The sequence below is a fragment of the Peromyscus eremicus genome, chromosome 15 (assembly GCF_949786415.1).
Source record: "Peromyscus eremicus chromosome 15, PerEre_H2_v1, whole genome shotgun sequence".
Taxonomy (NCBI): domain Eukaryota; kingdom Metazoa; phylum Chordata; class Mammalia; order Rodentia; family Cricetidae; genus Peromyscus; species Peromyscus eremicus.
This window is the reverse complement of record NC_081431.1, coordinates 33510844-33528887: the sequence shown is the minus strand read 5'-3', so window position 1 is coordinate 33528887 and position 18044 is coordinate 33510844. Positions and strand designations below refer to the sequence as shown.

The window sequence follows — 18044 nt, the reverse complement described above, 5'->3', positions numbered from 1 at the left end:
AAGTTTGAGATACTTTTTGAAACTACAGAGATTTAGGTATTAACTTCTCTGCAGATTATTTTTAAGAATTTCATGAATATTATTCTCCATACATTACTAACTCTAGTGAATGGTTACTGATAAAAGTCTATACGTAAATTATAGCAACTATGAGACAGAAGTAAATGTAGCTATTTCTTAAATCATGCTTACTCTAAATTCCTATTTTAAAAAAACCTGTATAGGGAAGAAACCATTCCACAAGCGTCAGCTTCGCTTTGTGCAAACCTGCTCTCCGCTGTCCTTACCGTTTCGGTGAGGCTTCCCTGGCCGCCCTTTCCAGGCAGCCCTTCCTCCCTGTCGTCTTAGCCCCTTTCTTGGCTTGCTAAACACACAGCACTCCACCCAGGATGGCACTACAGTGCCAACACTGGTTCTGCAAGGAATCTGTCTTCACTTTCGTTCCCTCTGGGATCAGAACACTCAGGAAATCTAATGAGCATGGCATGAAAAATGTTAAGTCTGAGCAAAAGGTACTAAGTTGTTATTCATCTGACCTTAGTACTGTGACTACTCAGCCACAGAGAATCCCAAGAAGTCATTTCAATCTCTAAGAGGAATTGGAGGGAGGGCCTGCTTAGCATCTGCCTCTGGATTTTGAGAGAGGGACAGTGCTAGTGGTTGACCCAGGCTCTCATCCAGCCAGGCATGTACTCTACCACTGTGCCCAACCCAGCCCTGAGGATTTAAAACAAACATAAAACCTATCAAATGAAGTTTAACGTAGGTAAACTCTCAAAAATAAGACGTAGCTTCCTATCTAAAAGTGAACATTAAAACAGGCTGGATTTCAAAACAGAAGACTCTGTATCAATACACTTTTAAAAGCTAAAAGGAAAAGGTTTTAAAATATTTTTCGAAAGTAACTACATTTTTACCCCTTAGAACCTGTACAGACAAACAGAACTGAAGGCCTGGGTTCTGAGTCTAATAATGTTCCGAGCTTACTTAAGCACATCTTTTATTTTCTTGGTACTTTGGTTTCGCCGGCAGGATGTGGTGAGAACAGAAATGATATTTTTCATTGTTTCCCTCACCTCTACTTATATAAATGATGGTTATTAGAAGAATTTTGAAACCTTTTATCAGCTACTTCAGAACAACAAGTTACAATGCATCATCATATCTGGGTTACCGCAGCCCCTTCAGGAAACCACACGAGGACTTCAGGACACTGGCCATCCCAGTTTTAGTGGTCGTGATCTTTCTCAAGCTCATGACTTCAAGTCAGTAATGAAAAGACTCACAACAGTCTAAAGGTTACCTCCACGTATTGGCATCTGGGTCAAAAACTTCAATGGTCTTCAAGTATGTTGTGCCATCAAAACCTCCTACTGCCATGAGCTGTCCATTGACCACCGCCAGCCCAACCTGGAAGAGAAAGCACCGTGGCTGCTGGAGAACTGAGACAAGGACCGGGAAACTTAGACCTTCTCTAGACCGACTGCTCACATCTCTCACGGTTTCATTTTATAGTTTCCATGAATTCAGAAGGACAAAGTAGCAGTAGACTGTGAAGTTATGGGAACCATTACATTATTTATCTAATTATAAGATGTACACAAGAATCAGAAGGTGTATTTGTAAAATTTAGAAAACCATTCACTAGACACAAACAAGAATCTCCACACTGCTCCTACTGCCGGTTTGCTCATTTTAACCCACTTTCTAAACTGCTACTAAGATATTCTTAAAAATACACATATAAACATGTCACTCTTGTTCAGAAACTCCTTAGCCTCCCTTCTACCCAACGACAGGTTTAAGGTCCACAATGTCACTCAGGCCTTTCAGAAATCGGTTACAGGCCACCACGTTTGGCCTCACCTCCTACATTTCCCTCTCCCCTAATGTACTCTATGCTCTAGTAATGCTGACCTAACTGTTAATCTCTGCAATAGTATACAGGCTTTAATAACTCAGGTGAATTAAACCCCTTCTCCCATGTCCTTTATCACATACACCACTACCACAGCACATCTCTACTGTAAGTAAACATTTCAGTTTCCTTCACCAGACTGAGAGCTCCATAAGGAGAATTTTGTAGACATTTCTGCCTTCTAACTGAATGAAAATATAATCAAGATGGAGCAGTGAGAATAACAGAAATATAACTAAAAATCTGTTAAGTTTTTAGTAATAAAGAGCCACAGATATGTGAGTCTTTCACTTGCTGGTGCTTTTCAGTGAAGCCCCTTGACTTTCACAAACAGAATTTGCTCCTTTTTATCCTCAGATTACGGAGTCATTAGGGACTGTTCACTTCTCCTTCCTGTTGAGTAAGTGTCCTATATTGATGGACTCCTGCCATCATTAGGGCTAATGGGTTAGGTTTCTCCGAGACAAACATTCCCAGAAGGGTGGATTTTATGTTCCACCTTGGACATCTTTTAGTGGCAGGCCATTCACTCATGAGAGCACAATACTCAGCTAGATCTGGCCTCCATTGTAGATGGGACAGACCCAAACCAGCTTTGGACCAGATACGTTTTACCTAAATATTTGTATTCATATGCAAAGTCTACTTGGAAAAAATAGCTAGAAATATTACATAGGAATAGTTAGTGCTAATATACAGAAGTTAAAAAGAAGAGTAGATGATATAGGGAAGATACCTTCCAGAGAAGTAGCTGATAGAACATACACAATAAAAAAAAACTACACAATTAAACATATGAATGGATGGAAAATATTTAGCTACTGCAGTTAAAAGCAATCAAAAGAAATACAAGCCGGGCGGTGGTGGCGCACGCCTTTAATCCCAGCACTCGGGAGGCAGAGCCAGGTGGATCTCTGTGAGTTCGAGGCCAGCCTGGGCTACCAAGTGAGTTCCAGGAAAAGGCGCAAAGCTACACAGAGAAACCCTGTCTCGAAAAAACAAAACAAAAAAAACAACAACAACAAAAAAAAAGAAATACAAGCTTTTTGGTTTGGGTTTTTTTTTTTTTCCTCTTGTTTTGTCTAAAAGCATCTTGACAGCTGAGACAATTGAAATTAAGCACGTGGAGATCAGGACATCACCTCCTCAGTGTCCTAGTGTAGCTCACAGTTCAGAGCATTCCTTCTGCACTCCCCCGCCCCCCACCCCCGCCCCAGGGCTTGTTTCCAAGCTCCCAGCTCTCAGCAGCCGCACTTACTCCACTCCTGCGGGATGTCATGGCCACCACGGGAGACCACTGGTTGGTTCTGGGGTTGTACCTCTCAGCACTGCTGAGCTCTGTGGTGTCATCTCTCCCTCCCACAGCATAGATCATGTCCTGGTACACTGCACATCCTAGGTGTTTCCTTCGGGTCCCCATAGGGGCTATGGTGTGCCATCTATTTTCCTGAGGATTGTAGCGCTCCACTGCAGTGAAAAGAAAAGACCAGAAAATGACCACTCTTTGCTCCCTTCACAGCCACTAAAACTGCAATGACATTTATTTTCAGTAAATAATCTGATCGGGAACCAGTTTCTTGCAGTCATCTTCGGAGGAAAGGACATGTGTTAAGTTCTAGTTTTGGCTACATAACTAATTAATGTGCTCCCTTTATCTTCCAATTGGGTGGAACTAGATTGTGATTTATAAGAAAAGTTTAGCACTAAAATTTTATTGTCATAATTGAACAGCTTCTGTACTCTTGTACTCCTCATATTATTTATTTAATTACTTATTATTCATGTTTTGCTTTTTTAAGATGGGGTCTTGCTCTGTGGTACAGGCCTAGAACTCATTATACAGCCCAGGCTAGCCTCAAATTCATGATCCTCCTGTTCCTGCCTCCCAAGTACTGGGATTACAGGCATGCTTTACCATGCTGGTGTCTTTTAAGCTACTAAAGATACATAACAATGAATCTCATGGGTGTGCCACTGACATATCCTTAGATGAAAACACCCACTATCTCTAGACTGAAAAGGCAAAGAAGCTTGTAATTCTAAGGTTTTATTTATTCTTGTATTAAAAGAATTCTTAAAAAAAAAAATTCTTTTTTTTTTTGAGGGCAGGTTGTGATTATGGGAGAAAGGGAAATCACTCTATTTAGAAAGTATGTTTTTCCTCCCCACTGATCACTAATTGAGAAAATGCCTTATAGCTGGATCTCATGGTGGCATTTTCTTATCTGAGGCTCCTTCCTCTCTGATGACTCTAGCTTGTGTCAAACTGGCACACAAAACCAGCCAGTACAGATGGATTCTTCCCAGGAAAACGTGCTGCTTTTGGGACTCAGACTGCCTTGGGGAGGGACTGACCTGTGTTGAGTGGCGATGTTCCATCAGAGCCACCTACAGCATATAAGAACCCTCCCAACACAGCCACAGCGACTCCGAGTCTTCTAGTACTCATAGAAGCCACCCGAGTCCACTTGTTCTCCTTTGGATCATACCTGCAAGGAGGAAAGACGTATTCCTATTAGTCCACGTCATTTCCACAGGTCTGAAACCACAAGAGATATAATGGATACGGAGATTTACCATAGCTTAAAAAACATTTACCATAGCACACACACACACCAGATTTTGTCATTTGTGACAATGGGAAGAACATCGGGAACATTTTGTTAAGTGAAATAAATCAGACACATGAAAAAAATACCATATGATCTTGAGGACAGAATCTAAAATTAGTCTAGTTTATAAAAGCAAAGAGTAGAATGGACTCCTCCTGCAGTGAGGGGTTGGCAGGATCAGAGAGATGCTGGGCAAAGAATAAGTTCAAGAAATCCAAAGTACAACATGGTGAGTAGTTACTGTTGAAATTGTTGAGTGTAGATTTTAACTGTTCTCACCAAACCCCCAAAGTTAATTAGTTTGACTTAGCCATTCTACATGGCTTAAATATTTAAATATATCATGTTTACCACAAATATATTTTTTATCAATTAAAGAATAGATCCTAGGGGCTATAAAAATGGTAGAAGGAGAGAACCAATCCCCCAAAGTCATCTTCTGGCCTACACATACACAGACACACACAGACACAGATACAGACAGACGCACGCACGCACACTCTCCCTCTTTCTCATAGTAAGTTCTAGGCCATTTAGGGCTACATAAAAATACTAAAAGAACTCTGTATGTCCATTAACACAATTGAAAATTATTTTGATTAAAATAAATCACCTCTCGACAATATTGAGGCAAGAGACACCATCCTGTCCGCCCACGGCATAGAGAAAGCCTCCAAGTACTGCCACGCCAACGCTTGTCCTGCACGTGCTTGTAGGGGCCACGTCACTGCTCCACTGGTTTGTTTTGGGGTCATATCTGCAGAGAACACACTAAAAGTTTGAATTATGTGCTGGAGCTTGGCTGTGTTTATGGTAATTTGTTGTGGAATAATCTTTCTGTACACTGTGAAGATGTGTCTTTGCCAAGGCACCTTCTCATTGGTTTAATAAAGAATTAAATGTCTAATAGCTAGGCAGAAAGAGGAGGGGGAGGGGGGAGGGAGGAGGAGAGGGAGATACCAGAGGACACAGAGAGAAAATAGGAGATGCAAGATGGAAGAGAGGTAAAAAGCCATGAGGCAAAACATAGATGAATACAAATGGGTTAATTTCAGTTATAAGAGCTAGTGGGGCAAGCCTAAGCTATAGGCCGAGCTTTCATAAGTAATAATAAGCCTCCGTGTCATTTTTTGTGAGCTGATTGCCCAAAGAAAAAATCCATTATAGTATTTGGAACATATAAGCATATATTTCTACTTCAGGGCTGTTCTTCCCTCAAATAGATTAATAATCAAGCACATGAAAACTGAACTGAGCAGTGCTGGGGCCCACATGCTAGTAACTGTTCTGCTACAGACCTACACCCCTAACCTAAGTTACATTTTTAAATTTATTTTAACACTTATTTTGAATACATTTTTTTTCTTTAAAAAAATCAGAATGCTACAGAATTCCATTTCAATTCTAGTCTCTTCCCATTTGGATTTGTCATACATCCTTTAAGTCTTTGCAATAAAATGTTATCCACATATGCATTCATTTAAATAATAGCACACACTGTGCAGTTTTCTTCTTGGATGTATTTTTGAGATCTCTTTTTGTTAATATAATTCCAGGTTTTTCCTTTGAACTATTTTGTTATATTATAATGTGTGATGCATTGTTTAATCTTACTTTTTAAAAAATGATTTATTTTTATTTATGTGTATGTATATGTGTATCTGTATATATGTGCCTATGAATGCAGTACCCACAGAGGCCAAAAGAGGGTGTTGGAGCTCCTGAACCTGGAGTTAGATGGTTGTGAGCTGCCCAACTTGGGTGCAGGAAACTGAACTCAGTTCCTCTAGAAGGTCAACAGTGTTCTTAACCACCAAGACATCTTTCCAGTCCCTTAATCACATTCTTATTTCTTTATTCTTAGGTTGTTTCTGATACTCTGAGAATTAGAAACAGGACTTACAAGGCTGAGCACATAGCTCAATAGTAGAGTGCTTATCTAGCATGCACAAGACTCTTAACCACTGAAAAACAAACAACAACAACAACAAACCAAAAAAAAAAAAAACCCAAAAGAATGCTAAGTTGCTCCCTGTATAGCTATATCCTGTAGCATGAATCTTAAATGGTCTTATTAATTAAAACAAACCCAAGGCCAGTTATTGGAGTGAATGCTGGAAGATCAGAGAAACAGAACAAGCCATAGACTCACCTCGCCAATTCCTCAGCTAATCTTGTTTCCTCAGACTGAAAGACTCTGAGTCCTCATCCAAATGGATCTCAGCTGAACTGCTACTCAAAAGCCTAAAAGCTTAACCAGGCCTAGTTCCTCGTCCTCACACCTTATATACCTTTCTGCTTTCTGCCATCACTTCCTGATTAAAGGCGTGAGTCACCATGCCTGGCTGTTTCCAGTGTGGCTTTGAACTCACAGGGATCGGATGGATCTCTGCCTCCCAAGTGATAGGATAAAAGGCGTGTATGCCACCATTTTCTGGCCTCTATGTCTATCTAGTTTATTAGTATGCACAATATATTGGGGGACATAATATATCACCACAATATCCATTTCTACTTTTTAAGTTTTCATTACTTTCCCTTTCTTCCTCATTGCTTTATTTTTCTTTTTGTTTTGCTGGATTTTGTTGCTCTTCATAACTTCTTGATTTAAAAACATGATTTGCTTTTTCTTTGACACAGGGTCTCACTATGTAGCTCAGAATGGCCTCAAACTTGTGATCCTCTCCTGCTTTGCCTCCCAAGTGCTAGGATTACATACGTGTGCCGCCTGTTGCTTTTCACTTTTCTTCCTTTCCAATGCATGTAACGTATCACTCATGTTTGCCTCTGTGTACCACCTTAGTTACATTTTATACGTTTGGTATATACTGATCTCATTGTTAAGCTACAAACATTTAGTATCTGTACTTTGATTTCTTTAGCCCACTGATTCATGTCTAAGTGTCATTCCCCCTGTCATCTCTCCCCGCACAATCTACAGGGCCAATCCTTCTGTTATTGTTTTTTAGCTCTGCCATATCTAGAACCAATATCCAGAACTGGGTATACCAGTTTTTAGATATGCTATGGAGCTATGACAAACTATTGTAGGTCAACACAACTTAATGAAAGACAATATGTGGCAATAAGAAACTGAAAAAAAAAATCACTCACTGTAGAGTTCCAACAACTGAACAGTATGAAATGCATAAGCATGCTTAAAATACTCATGAAAGGGCCGGGCAGTGGTGGCGCACGCCTTTAATCCCAGCACTGGGAGGCAGAGCCAGGCGGATCTCTATGAGTTCGAGGCCAGCCTGGGCTACCAAGTGAGTTCCAGGAAAGGCACAAAGCTACACAGAGAAACCCTGTCTCGAGAAAAAAAAAAAAAAAAAAAAAAAAAAAAAAAAAAAAAAAAAACCAACCAAAAAACCAAAAAACCAAAAATACTCATGAAAGAGCAGAGGAATGAGTAACTCATCCATAGTCAGAGAAAGCTTTGTGCGGGAAGTAACATTTCAAATCTTGTAAGCCTTAAAGGGTCAAAGGTGTTTCAGGGGAAAAGAATGTACATATGCATGCATACAGGCAGGGACAGAAGAAGGCAGGAAGCCAGTTTGACCAGAGCTGTAGCTCTTTGTTGTGTCTGCAGTAGCATGCTTAGAGAATGGTGTCCAATGGGAAGAGACCAGAAAAACTGGTAAAGATCAGATCACAAAGGTCTTGTGTGTCATTTGAAGGAGTCTAGACTGTTAATTAGTCTCACAGATGTAATACTAAAATAGTAAGTTACATTTGTTTCTTAATTGACATCTTAAACAAAATCATAGGGACTATAGGGATTTTTTTTCAAATTAACCTTACCTTTCAACACTATTGAGATATGAGGATCCATCATGGCCGCCTACTGCATATAACAGGTCATCAAGAACACTGACTCCAACGCCACATCGCCTTTTACTCATTGAAGCTACCATTCGCCACTCATTGGTCTGTGGATCATACCGTTCAACACTGGAAATGGCATCTCCACTACACCAACCACCAACTAGGAAGCGACAGAAACGGTTAAGAGAATGCCTCTCTTAAGGTAGACTGCTAAGCTCACTGTGACCAATGCTCTGACTCACTAAGCACATGTAGATGTAGAAGCAGGTCAAGGACAAGTTATAGTCACCAAAAGTCACCAACAGTTACTGGGCTATAACCTTGATCTTGGATTCTAATCTCCAGAACTGGGAGAAAATGCATTTCTTTTGTCTGAATTACTGAGTCTACAATATTTTGTTATGGCAGCCTGGGTAGACTAAAACAGTGAGTAAGATTTAAAAAAAACTGCCAAGTTCCATTATCCTTTTCTAAATGACCATGGTGGGTGGAGGGCTGAGGTAATGGCAGATAAGCTAAATTTGTTTTTCTTTCAAATCATCCCCATTTCAATACAAAATGAGAGTGATTCTGAAGCTTAAAAAATACAAGGTTATTTTATGCTCAAAACACTTTGGAACTACTAGTTTTTACATGGTGTCAAATAAATTACTGAGCTACATTAAAAGCAGAATAATATTAACCATCTTCTAGACAGACCTAAAAGCTTACTTTCTTTATTTCAAATCTCAATGTAATAATTTTACTTTACTGTTGTTTCATCTAAATCAGAGGAGTCACCACAGCACATCTTGTATACAGTAATTTCCTTAAATATGAATTGTGTAATTCAATATCCGAGAAGACATCTTAAACTCTAAGATGGTCCTACGCTGGAAATGTGAAGGTTCATAATCTTTGAGATCAAACAAACAGCCTAATCATTAAATCTCTGGCACAAGTGCATAGTGGAAAGTTATTAAAACCAGTTTTATATTGGACTGTATGGCTTCATATCAAATAAATGCTACCTAATAAGTGGTATTCTTCAATATCATCAGGAAACAATGGACCTTTCAGGAACAAGATTTAAATCTTGCCTGTTGATTTAAGAGAAGTCTGAGACATAGTTTGTTAGTTCCACTGCCTCATGGTGATTTTGTGTGCACTATGATTCCCATGTCAACCACGGATGACATAGTTAGATATTAGAGACTTAACTGTGGATCCCCAAAATCATATATTCAAGCCAAAGTCCCACTTTGTCTGGAGACTGCCTTTACAGAGGTAATTAAAGCGAAATGAAGTCATAAAGGTGGGCCATTAGAGTAGGACCAATGAGAGGAAAAGACGGCAGAGTTCTCTCATCCTGCCTCTGCATGCAGAGGAAAGGCCACGTGAGGCCAAGGGCACAGGGAAAGGCTTATGGAGGAGGGAGGTCTCAGCCACAGCCACGCTGCTGGAACCTCAGCCTACACAACTATGAAAAGACAGATTTCTTTTCTTTCTTTTCTTCTGTTTTTGAGACAGGGTTTCTCTATGTAGCTCTGGCTACCCTGGAACTCACTCTGTAGACCAGGCTGGCTTCAAACTCACAGAGACCCACCTGCCTCTGCCTCCCAAGTGCTGGGATTAAAGGTGTGCACCACCACACCTGGCTGAAAAGACAGATTTCTATTAAGCCATTTGCTATGGTATACCAAGTTGTTAATTATTAAAAAGAAATCCCAAACCTGGGAATTCTTAATTTCTGTTAAATAACATATGCCTAAAGAAAAATATTCAGAAAAGGGGCTATATACCTTTGTATAATATATGTGATGTTTACAATTATTTCAGATAGATTTGCCCAAACGTGTTACAATAAAGAAGGCTACGCAAACTTTGTAGGCATTATTAAACCTAATGAAAATTAAGAGTAAAATCAAGAAATGAATATAGCCACGGTGGTGGCACACATCTTTAATCCCATAACTTGGGAGGCAGATCTCTGTGAGTTCGAAGCCAGCCTTGTCTACAAAGCGAGTTCCATAACAGCCAAGGCTATTACACAGAGGAACTCTGTCTCGAAAGACAAAACAAAACAAAACAAAAAAAGAGAAAAAAAGAAAGAAATATATCAATAAGAATAAACATCTTTAATCTGAAAATCTGATATTTGAAATGTTCCAAATTGCAAAACTTTTGGAGTACTGACATGATTTTAAAGTATTGTTGACTTCAGATTTTTCAGATCAGAGACAACCAATCCTTAGAATCACCTAGAAGACATATCTCTGAGTGTGTCTATGAAGGTGTTCTCAGTGAGGTCCAGCTAAGGGGGTGGTACCAGCCTGAATGGGGGTGGTACCAGCCTGAATGGGGGTGTACCATTCCATGGATGAGGGTCTGGGATTGAATAAAAAGAAAAAGTGGATAAAGTAAGTTGAGCATCAGTAGCCACTCTTGGCTCCCTGACTGCAGAGCAGTGTGGCCAGCTGCTTCATGTCCCTGCTGCCACAGCTGAGAGCCACTCTGGCCACCAGGCCATCCTCTACATGATGGGCTACACCCCTTAACTGTCAGCCAAAGTAAAGCCTTCTTCTCTTAAGCTTCTTCTTGTCAGCTACTCTGTTACAGCACCATGTAAAGTAACTGACATCCGTGGATACAATGAAGTGCCCGCAAAGGAAGGGCTGCAAACTTTTACAGGCAAACAGTAGCGGTAAAATAATACATCAGTTGTCCTGAGCTTGACCAATCTGAAAAGAGTCAGGAGTCTTTAATATAAAATGATGCTTTTGGAAACTCCATGTAATTATGACATGACCTGCACTTTGGTATACAGCTTAATGCATGTAACAAACATACGTTGTATGATATTTTTAGATGGATTTTCAGAGTACTCTTTTGAAGAATAGCATTGTTGACTTACTACGTACATCTTATGATAGCAGGTATCACAACAATCTAAATGATTATTCAAACATATATGAAAATATTTGGTTTAATCAGAGTATATTAAAATTCAAGCCCGTTGAGCCAGGCAGATCTCTGTAAGTTTGAGGCCAGCCTGGTCTACAGAGCGAGATTCAGGACAGGCACCAAAACTACACGGAGAAACCCTGTCTTGGAAAACAAAAAAACAAAAAAACAAAAAAATTCAAGCCCGTATTGGGCATGCGTCTTATGATAGCAGGTATCACAACTATCTAAATGATTATTAAACATATATGAAAATATTTGGTTTAATCAGAGTATAGTAAAATTCAAGCCTGTCCTGGGCATAGATAGAACCTACAATTCTAGCACTAGGAGGCTGAAGTGGGAGGGCCACAGGGTTGAGGCCAGTCTATACTACACAGAAAGTTCCAGGACAGCTTGGGTTATACAAAGAAATTTTATCTTAAAAAACAAAACAAAACAAGCCGGGCAGTGGTGGCGCACGCCTTTAATCCCAGCACTTGGGAGGCAGAGCCAGGTGGATCTCTGTGAGTTCAAGGCCAGCCTGGGCTACAAAGCGAGTTCCAGGAAAGGCGCAAAGCTACACAGAGAAACCCTGTCTCGAAAAACCACACACACACAAAAAACAAAACAAAACAAAACAAAAAAACCAACAAAACAAAATAAAACAAAACCCCCAACCCCCCCCCCCAACAAACAAACAAACAAACAAGAGAGACACCTGCAAAGAGCACTTCTCCACATCGGATAGGTTTCCGTGGTCTTGTCCTTGGCCCTTGCATCAGTGGTCGTTCTTGAGGCAACAGGAGGTAGTTTTTAGCCTCATCTACCAAGTCTCTGTAGAAAAGAAACTCTGCATTTATTCCAAATGGCTAAATACTGTTGTAAGTTAAGTCCCTATACGGTGTCAGAAAACGCATGTTGGCAAAAGTGAACGAGCACACGTTAAGCCAAATCTTGTTGCCCGGCAACACAAAAACTGGCACAAACATGAAACCATGACGCAAGTCACACTAGGAATTCTGAGTTGATTAGCATTTCTACCATAACTTCATACTTGAGGCAAATTTTAACCTAAAGCTCAACAATCATAAAGCAGACAATATCTTACCCACCCCCACCCCATAAAAAAATCTAACTCGATCACCAGCTTGCATAGTCACTATTTTCTAATGAGTTTTATTAGGTTCTATAAGATATGGGGAGAGGACATGAGTAAGAGCAGTAGGTATCTGCTAGTACTTCAGGACACTAATACTAAGGTATTATCTAGCAACATATGCATGGTTTAATACAACTGGTTCACTGACAGGAACAAAAACTTTCCCAATGCTCCTTTAAGAGCACAGCCTAGAGATTATACATAGTACAATATTCTGTATATAAATCTCCTAGGTGATTCAGTGCCTGATTTATGTAAATTCTATTACACTGTTATACTTCAACTCTGCGTGTGCCCTGGACTACTCTGCTTTAATTTCTCACTATTTATACTACATTGAGTAATTCGTACATGATTGGTGCTATGCATAACCGCAAAATGCATTTTTCTCCTAATTTATTTATCCTAGTAACAAAATAAACAGAAAACCAAACTAAAATGAAAAAAAAAGGGAAGTCAAACCAAAGATTAAAAGTTTTTTCTGGTTCCCCAAACTTGAAAGACTGATTCCATCAGTTTCTACTCTAGCCAAAGGTTCCAGACAGACCGCGGCACAGACACTTAGCAGTTAACACAGAAGCAACAGCAACAGTGTGACGACCTTCTAATTGCTGTTAGAAACTCTCACTGTATGCACTCACATAATGAACAGCCCTGTGGGACAGGTGCTGATCTCTCGCTCTTCACTATGACAGAGCTATAGCATAGAGTGAGCACTGTCCAGTGCTGTGGCTAGGGTACCAGGAGTCAACTTTCCAAAGTGACTATACAAGTACTTTACTTCCCATGTCAGGGTCATTATAATCTGATTTATACTTAATTCGGGGAGGGATAGTCCTGTATTATTCCTTCATATTCCATCCTGTAAAGTTCACATATTTCCCTTCTGTTATTCATATAATTAGGGGAACTGACTGCTACTGATCTATTCTGTTCTATTTCTACAAATGTAAAGGTTTTTTTTAACCTTTATTCATGTGTATGGGATGCGAGTGTCACAGCGTGGATGTGCAGGAGTCAGTCCTGTTCTTCTACCATGTGGTTTGGACTGAACACAAGTTGTCAGGCATGGTGACAAGCTACTTTACCCACTGAGCCATCTCAGCAGTACTCCCCACCCCAAAACATGTGCTTTTTCAAATTTAAAAGACAAACATCTAATCTCAAATGTTGCATTTCTCATTAATGGCAAGCCCGAGATCACAGAGGAAATGCAATGGATTATATGCCCTACCTATGTACTAGAATCTGGGATAATTCCAAATTTCTTTATTGGCAAGGGGAGGCCCAATGGACAGTGTGTGAATAGTTATGAGTACTGACTAGTTCTCTTACTTACATTTGGAACATGTTGGGGGTGGGAGTGGGGGTTGTTAGAATGCCAAAAGGTTTCAGATGTGAAAGTAAATCTTAAAATCTGCCAAACTCAGGAATCCATTTATTAAATCAAGCATGCATCTATTACAGAGATAGCTCAGTAAATCAGTGAGGTCTTCATTCTTAAGACTATTTGGAAATGACTTCACTGAGCACTATCAATGGCCTCCCCAAAGCTACCTTGGGAGGGACAGGGCTTTTAACTCTGCCTATAATCTTCAAAGTAAATCTATCCTATTCCTCAGTTAGACATTATGTGATCAATGAGAAGGTACTCACTGACAGATTCACAGCATTATTTATTTCACAGAAAAACAATAGTAGAGAATTGATTCTTCAAACTTGCATCAAAATTTAGAAATCTACTTCTTTATTGCCACTTCTACGCCAATAAGCATCACACTGAAAAACAAAACAATAGGGGCTGGAAAGATAGCTCAGCAGTAAAGAGCACTGGCTGCTCTTCCAGAGGACCTGGATTCAATTCCCAGCAGCCACATAGCAGCTCACAACTGTGTGTAACTCCAGTTCCAGGGGACCTGACACCCTCACACAGACATACATGTAGGCAAAACACCAACACACATAAAATAAAAATAAGTAAACAATTATTAAAAAACAAAACAACAAAAACTCCTAAGGGAACAGAATACTGGAAGTTCAGTCCTCTCTTCCTTTTCCCCTTGACCCTAGTCCAGAAGAAGAACTTGTTAAATACTGCCCTGGTTTTGGCATAAGAAATACAATATTTCAGAAGCAATATCAGCAAGGAGAAAAACAGAAGTTAGGAATGCTCAGCTGTTGAATTTTCTCATCCACTCATACCTGCATTCTTCATCACTTTTAATGAGGGGATCAGAGCCTACGGTGCCCACCAGGAACTTGGGACTAAGCAAAGGCAGGCGGACATGCTGCAGCACCTATGAGGTAATAAACACAGTTAAGGCTTGAGCTGTCATTACAATGTGTTAGGAGAGTAATGACTCACGCTTACTGACCGTGTGGCCAAGAGTTTGGGGATCTAATTGGACATAATAAGTAAAGAAAGTGGAAGGGATAAAGAGTGACTCTAAAATGTATTCTAACTATCAATTTAGTAATGTAGACTAGTTACAAAACTAAAAACATGCTAATATCACTTTAAAATGCTACTTTTAGCTTTCAACAATAAGTTATAAACTCTTAGAATATACTTTCTAGGGCTGGAGAGATGGTCAGCAGTTAAAAAGTACTTGTTGCTTTGCAGAAGACCTGGTCATAATGCCCAGCATCCACATGGAAGCTCACAACTGTCTGTAACTCCAATCCCAAGAAATCCAAAGCCCTATTCTGACCTTTATGGACACCAGGCACACACATGTTGTACACACATACATGTAGGTAAAACACTCATACATATAAAATAATGAATAAACACGTCTTAAAAAAAAATACACTTTCCCCTTATCTTCAATTTTGCTTTCTGCATTTTCAGTTATTGGTTGTTAACTTTGGTTAGACAATAAATGAAAAATTCCAGAAATAAAAATTTGTAAGTTAAGTTACTTTTATTACAGTATGCTATTATAAATAATCTGTTTATAATTACTGTTAATCTTTACCAGATCTAATTTATAAATAAAACTTTATACATATATTCTGTGATAAAGTATATGTTTATATATATATACTGTGATGTATATACATATATATATATATATATATTGATATATAGATATTGAAAAAAACATAGTATATACAGGGTTTGAAGGTTTTAGGCGTCCTTTAAATATCTTGGAATGTATCTCCTCTGAATAAGGAGGAGACTATTTATAGTCATGACAAGAATGGATCTTAACCATATGACGGCTCAGTCCCAAGTCAATCACTTACTGTTCAAAGTGTGGCAGGACTTCCAAGCTCTGGGAGCAGATAATTCTTGCTTTCTTTGTAATTTTACATAATTTCTGAATTGTGTAACAGTGCAAACAGAATGAACCCCAAACAGACAGGAGGCAAAGGAGCAATAAGTTCACAACAATAAGGAGTCAAATGCTTCTAAAGGCTTACTGCCTACATTATTCAGAAACAAGGACTGTTGGTTTTTTTTTTTTTTTTTTTTTTTGTCATGACTGTTTTGTTTCTGCAAGACAAGTACACATTTTTTATCTAGTACAAAGCAATTTCTCAGAGAAGCGTTTTGATTCTTACCTGGGGTAACTGAGGCCGTCTTTCCTGACTCTTACCTGGGGTAACTGAGGCCGTCTTTCCTGAATACTGTATTTGACCCAGGCCATCACTGCGTTGAACACTTGTTCTTCACTCCGAACGTTGAGCTCATCACTAGATATTATATCGATGAGTTGGTTGGCTGGAAGCAACATGAACTCTTCACTTTCCATTACCTGCTCAGATTTAGGTAAGAGAAAAGGAACCTATAAGCACAATTTTTGCCTTTATCTGTTTTTTTTGTTTTGTTTTTGTTACAGGGCAAAATTATATTCCACAATGAAGTTAGTGTTTAAAACAAGGGGGAAAAGAAAAGTTTCCAAAGAGAATAAAGGAGAATAGAAAACACACATAAAGTTACCAAAGCTAATTGTTGTTTAGTTAGTTTAAAAGTTTCCCTTTAAAAAATTAATGAATAAAATAGAAATTCATATTTAAAATAAGCTAAATAATCATACTCAATTGAAGCTTCATCATGATAGGAGGCATATAAAATGTCAGGAAAAGCTTCCAGAGGAAGAGTAGCTGCTAAAAGGGCAGAAGCGTCATGGACTCGGTTTACAAAAAGTATAAAGACACCATCATTCTGCAAGCATGACTATAAAGAAAAGAATTAGAGCAAGGGAAACTTCCGAGGACCAAATCACTATGAGATAATATTCTAGTGAGAAATTACATACACACCCATGTTTACTTTTACCCAAGTCTAGAGAACTGTCAGAATGGAAATGATATGGCAATCAGGACGTTATTCTGGACAGGCAAGCCATGAATTTTAAGATCGTGTAAGTCTACTCATCATGATGTAACTAACGGACAGGGTGAAATGCAGGGCAGGGGAACAGTATTACTACCCTCTAGGTGGTTTCTCTATCACACTACATGTGATGTCTGGTGGCATGGACAAAGTACTGTTGAAAGTTCAGACTCTGTGTTGCCTTTAATGAGCACAATGGACTGCTTTTGGGACACAGCTATTATCTTGTTCATCAAAAAGTTAGGATATAGCTGGGCAGTGGTGGCACACACCTTTAATACCAGCACTCCGGAGGCAGAGCCAGGCAGATCTCTGTGAGTTCAAGGCCAGCCTGGTCTACAGAGTGAGATCCAGGACAAGCACCAAAACTACACAGAGAAACCTTGTCTTGAAAAAACAAAACAAAACAAAATTATCCATTTTATTATTTTTATGTTTGTGTATGAGTGTTTTGCCTGCATGTGTGTGGGTACCACGTGCATGCCTGGTGCCCATGGAGGTCAGAGGGTGTCAGATTCCTGGGACTGGAATTACAGACAGTTGTGAGCTGCCATGTGGGTGCTGGGAACTGAACCCAGGTCTTCTACTAGAGCAACAAGTGCTCTGAAGTGCTGAGCCAATGCTCCAACTCTATGAAAGTCCTCTTAAAAGAAACTCTTTGCACTTCTGACCCTATGCTTCTGGTTTTCTTTTCTCCCTTTCTATTACCCAGTATCCTTTGCCAGTGGCTCCTTTGCTAACGACTGGGAAGACTGGGAGGTGCTCCTTTATCTCCACAGGGCCTCTCATTGGCATTATTTGACCACATTTATGGAGCTGTTTTAAAAATAAAAAAGTTTCACATATTTAGGCAGCTGAATCTTCCTTTATGGCTTCTAGGTCATATCTCACTTAAAAGGGACTTGAATTAAGATTTCATCTCAGCCTAACCTCTCAAGGAATATCGATCCATAGAAAAAGTTGCCTGTTCTATATCATACACAGAACCTCAATCCACTTCTTCAAACTCTTCTGCTCTCTAGTATGTATAGTATAAATTCCTGAGAATGCTGAGTTTAAAAGTGGGTGTAAAGAGTAATTTTTATAGATACTGCCAAATTTCCTTTCAAGAGCCTTGTACCAACGCATATTTACACCAGCAATGTACCTATGTCCCTATAGCCTCACCAAGAGGGTATACGACATTTGAGGATATTTGTAACCCAAAAGATGGTGCTTTGACCAGCTATGGTACGTGTGTCTATAAATGTTAGCAAGTAA

General features: G+C 39.4%; 1 protein-coding gene across 1 annotated transcript in view; it reads right to left on the bottom strand.

The window, feature by feature from the left end:
* Positions 1 to 18044, bottom strand: part of Klhl20 (kelch like family member 20) — a 46016-nt gene that overhangs the window by 1869 nt on the left and 26103 nt on the right. Inside the window, exons 4-11 of the mRNA XM_059280772.1 lie at positions 16045 to 16203; positions 14645 to 14739; positions 12002 to 12117; positions 8335 to 8518; positions 5144 to 5287; positions 4274 to 4407; positions 3177 to 3385; positions 1304 to 1410 (exon numbers count right to left, since the gene is read on the bottom strand). Coding sequence (XP_059136755.1) covers positions 1304 to 1410; positions 3177 to 3385; positions 4274 to 4407; positions 5144 to 5287; positions 8335 to 8518; positions 12002 to 12117; positions 14645 to 14739; positions 16045 to 16203 — 1148 coding nt within the window. The remainder of the gene's footprint in view (positions 1 to 1303; positions 1411 to 3176; positions 3386 to 4273; positions 4408 to 5143; positions 5288 to 8334; positions 8519 to 12001; positions 12118 to 14644; positions 14740 to 16044; positions 16204 to 18044) is intronic.